This window comes from Sapajus apella, unplaced genomic scaffold, assembly GCF_009761245.1.
Source record: "Sapajus apella isolate SASKATOON/1434 unplaced genomic scaffold, GSC_monkey_1.0 scaffold15, whole genome shotgun sequence".
Classification (NCBI taxonomy): Eukaryota; Metazoa; Chordata; class Mammalia; order Primates; family Cebidae; genus Sapajus; species Sapajus apella.
The window spans coordinates 23,011,206-23,015,814 of record NW_022436955.1 but is presented as its reverse complement, the minus strand read 5'-3'; the positions used below and the strand labels follow the sequence as shown (position 1 = coordinate 23,015,814).

At 38.7% G+C, this 4,609-nt stretch overlaps 1 protein-coding gene across 1 annotated transcript in view; it reads left to right on the top strand.

The window, feature by feature from the left end:
- The window catches only part of MAF (MAF bZIP transcription factor), a 3,890-nt gene extending 1,219 nt beyond the window's left edge, over positions 1 to 2,671 (top strand). The window contains exon 2 of the mRNA XM_032283877.1: positions 1 to 2,671. This exon is cut by the window's left edge and continues 9 nt beyond it. Coding sequence (XP_032139768.1) covers positions 1 to 394 — 394 coding nt within the window. The 3' untranslated portion in view covers positions 395 to 2,671.
- Positions 2,672 to 4,609: the final 1,938 nt, after the last annotated feature.

Sequence of the window (4,609 nt, the reverse complement as noted above, 5' to 3'; positions counted from 1 at the left end):
GGGCGCCCTGCACCCGCACCACGCCGGCGGCGGCCTGCACTTCGACGACCGCTTCTCCGACGAGCAGCTGGTGACCATGTCGGTGCGCGAGCTGAATCGGCAGCTGCGCGGGGTCAGCAAGGAGGAGGTGATCCGGCTGAAGCAGAAGAGGCGGACCCTGAAAAACCGCGGCTATGCCCAGTCCTGCCGCTTCAAGAGGGTGCAGCAGAGACACGTCCTGGAGTCGGAGAAGAACCAGCTGCTGCAGCAAGTCGACCACCTCAAGCAGGAGATCTCCAGGCTGGTGCGCGAGAGGGACGCGTACAAGGAGAAATACGAGAAGTTGGTGAGCAGCGGCTTCCGAGAAAACGGCTCGAGCAGCGACAACCCGTCCTCTCCCGAGTTTTTCATGTGAGTCTGACACGCGACCCCAGCTAGCCACCCTGATAAGTGCTCCGCGGGGGTCCGGCTCGGGTGTGGGCTTGCTAGTTCCAGAGCCACGCTCGCCACCACCTCGCCCCCTCCTCGACCGAGTTTGGCCCCCTACACACACACGCACACACACACACACACACACCTGCTCGAGTTTGTGGAGGCGGTGGCTGTTTTAAATTGGGGAGGGAATGGGTGTCTGGCTCATGGATTGCCAATCTGAAATTCTCCATAACTTGCTAGCTTGTTTTTTTTTTGTTTTTTTTTTTAACACCCCCCACCCCGGGACTTGCACAATGTTCAAAGATCTCAGCAGAGTTCTTCATGTGAAACGTTGCTCACCTTTGAAGCCTGCATCATTCACAACTTTTTTTTTCCTTCTTCCCCTTCAGTTCATGAGCTGGTGTTCATTTTCTGTGTGTGTGTGTGTGTGTGTGTGTGTGTGTGTGTTTTATTTTGTTTGGATTTTTTTTTTTATTTTACTTTTGGAGCTTGCTGTGTTGCCCACCTTTTTTCCAACCTCCACCCTCACTCCTCTCAACCCATCTCTTCCGAGAGAAAACAAAAAAAGCAAAGTTTTTTTTTCTTCTCCTGAGTTCTTCATGTGAGATTGAGCTTGCAAAGGAAAAAAAAAAAATGTGAAATGTTATAGACTTGCAGCGTGCGGAGTTCCATCGGGTTTTTTTTTAGCATTGTTATGCTAAAATAGAGAAAAAAAAATCCTCATGAACCTTCCACAGTCAAGCCTGCATCAACCTTCTGGGTGTGACTTGTGAGTTTTGGCCTTGTGATGCCAAATCTGAGAGTTTAGTCTGCCATTAAAAAAACTCATTCTCATCTCATGCATTATTATGCTTGCTACTTTGTCTTAGCAACAATGAACTATAACAGTTTCAAAGACTTTATGGAAAAGAGACATTATATTAATAAAAAAAAAAAGCCTGCATGCTGGACATGTATGGTATAATTATTTTTTCCTTTTTTTTTCTTTTGGCTTGGAAATGGACGTTCGAAGACTTATAGCATGGCATTCATACTTTTGTTTTATTGCCTCATTACTTTTTTGAGTTCAACACAAAACAGTGCAACCTTAGAGCTTTCTTCCCATGAAATTTTGCATCTGCTCCAAAACTGCTTTGAGTTACTCAGAACTTCAGCCTCCCAGTGCACTGAAGGCATTCCTTGTCAAAAATACCCGAACGGGTTACAAATTTAACCTGGCAAACACTGAAGAACTCTTAATGTTTTCTTTTTCATAAGAGCGACGCCCCACTTTGGGGACTAAAATTGTGCTATTGTCGAAAGCAGTCTAAAATTTATTTTTTAAAAAGAGAAACCTGCCCCATTATTTTTGGTTTGTTTTATTTTTTTTTGTTTTCTATTTTTTGGCTTTTGGTCATTGTCAAATGTGGAATGCTATGGGTTTCTAGTATATAATTTAATTCTAGTTTTTATAATCTGTTAGCCCAGTTAAAATGTATGCTACAGATAAAGGAATGTTATAGATAAATTTGAAAGAGTTAGGTCTGTTTAGCTGTAGATTTTTTAAAAGATTGATGCACTAAATTGTTTACTGTTGTGATGTTAAGGGGGGTAGAGTTTGCAAGGGGACTGTTTAAAAAAAGTAGCTTATACAGCATGTGCTTGCAACTTACATATAAGTTGGGTATGTGTAGTCTTTGCTATACCACTGACTGTATTGAAAACCAAAGTATTAAAAGGGGAAACGCCCCTGTTTATATCTGTAGGGGTATTTTACATTCAAAAAATGTATGTTTTTTTTTTTTTTCAAAATTAAAGTATTTGGGACTGAATTGCACTAAGATATAACCTGCAAGCATATAATACAAAAAAATTTGCAAAACTGTTTAGAACGCTAATAAAATTTATGCAGTTATAAAAATGGCATTACTGCACAGTTTTAAGAAGATGCAGATTTTTTTACAGTTGTATTGTGGTGCAGAACTGGATTTTCTGTAATTAAAAAAAAAATCCACAGTTTTAAAGGCAATAATCAGTAAATGTTATTTTCAGGGACTGACATCCTGTCTTTAAAAAGAAATGAAAAGTAAATCTTACCACAATAAATATAAAAAAATCTTGTCAGTTACTTTTCTTTTACATATTTTGCTGTGCAAAATTGTTTTATATCTTGAGTTACTAACCACGCGTGATGTTCCTATGTGCTTTTCTTTCATTTTCAATTCTGGTTATATCAAGAAAAAGAATAATCTACAATAATAAACGGCATTTTTTTTTTTTTTTGATTCTGTACTCAGTTTCTTAGTGTACAGTTTAACTGGGCCCAACAACCTCATTAAAAGTGTAAAATGCATCCTTTTCTCCAGTAGAAGGATTCAGGGAGGAATAGGGAGGCAGTCATTAGGGTGAAATTATAGCCCGTTCGTGGAGGTGTGAGGAGGCTGGCCCCATATAGTGATTAGCAATATTTAATATAAATGTAAATTATGACCTCATTTTTTTTTTCTTCCCAAAGTTTTCAGTTTTCAAATGAGTTGAGCCATAATTACCCTTGGTGGGAAAAGCCAAGGAAAACAAAACAGTGGAACTAGGCTTCCTGGATAGGGCCCTACGCTTCTGATCAGGAGCAAACCCATCCAAAGACAGAGGAGCCCGCCAAACATGGCGCATCAGAGGTGGCTTGGGCACATATGCATTTAATGGTAAAGAGAAACAACACTTGCCTTTTCGCTAAAGCTGATTATTTTTCCTCCTTCTCTTACACAGCGTGATTTTCTTGTTAGCAAGGCCTGACAAGATTTAACGTAAACACTTTAGACAAATCAAAGTTGTTTTGTTCGGCTTTTCTCTTTAACATTGAAGGTCGTTTGTCTTAAATAGGAAAAAAGAAAATCCACCCCTTACTTCTATAGTTCCAAGGACATATCAGGTTTAAACTGTGTTATCAAATCACATTTCACCGTGAGTATTCAGTGGAGAACTTCTCTACTTAGATGAGCCGGTAATGATTTCTGATCATGTTATCCCCAGAAATAAAAGCAGAGGATAATACCTGTGTGGAATATAGGCTGTGCTTTGATTTATGGGTATGTACCCCAAAATTGGCTGTGTAAGGGGGCTGACTTGAAGATCACTTGAAAAGACTCAAACTGCCTTCACTAGTAGGACTCCTAAGCATTGACCTATTTTCAAATGACACAAATTCATGAAACTAATGTTACAAATGCATGCATTTTGCACTCTTAGTCAACTTCCCCTAGCACACTAATAGAACATTAGACAAAGCCAGCACTGTTTTGAAAATATAACCAAACACGATGACTTTTGTTTTATTTTTTTTTCAGTTCTTAAATGAAAAAAAAAAGATAATATTGCAACTCTGACCGAAAGCCTTATTTTGAAGAAAACAGGTTGTGTTTGGTGCTGCTAAGTTCTGGCCAGTTTATCATCTGGCCTTCCTGCCTATTTTTCATAGAACATGAAGACAGTGTATACCCTTGACATTTTGACCTTCCCTTATGTACCAGTTTGGACAGGCTCCTGAATCCACACTTAATTTTGCTTAACAAAATTCTTAATAGTAAACCTTCCCTCATGTGCTTGAAAACCAGTGTTCTTGACTTCAGATATTTCTTTCTTTTCTTTTTTTTTTTCCTGATCACAAGAGATACACAGTCTCTCTCTGAAGAAGCTGAAATGGAGATAACACTTTTACAAAAATCTCATCATCTGATGAAAGATTTTAGACAAACATATTCTCAAAATAAGAGTGATATTCAGGATGTAGTTATTGCAGTTAAGATGAATGAGGCCTGGATTGGGAGAAAAATACACTTGTGCAGCAAGTAAGCATTTTGATAGGAATCTATGAGGCAGTTGAATATAAGAAGCAGGTTTGGGCCCCTGAACTTTACAAAATCAAGTACAGAGGTGCTGGCAAAAATGGGGTTTGAGTGGCTGGTTGTAAGTGAAGGTTGACTCCTAGTAAAAGGCATTTTTAGAAATAACGATTACTGAAAACTTTGAAGTATATTGGGAGTGGCACATGAATACATGTTTTTTTGTTCGTTTATTTTTGTTTTGTTTTTGTTTTTGTTTTTTTACAAAGAACTCCTAAATCCTGAATAAGTGCCGTTCATTACAAACAAGTCTCTAAATTTAAAAAAAAAAAAAAAAAAAAAAAAATCACATGAGGAAATTTAGCTTTCCCCTTTAC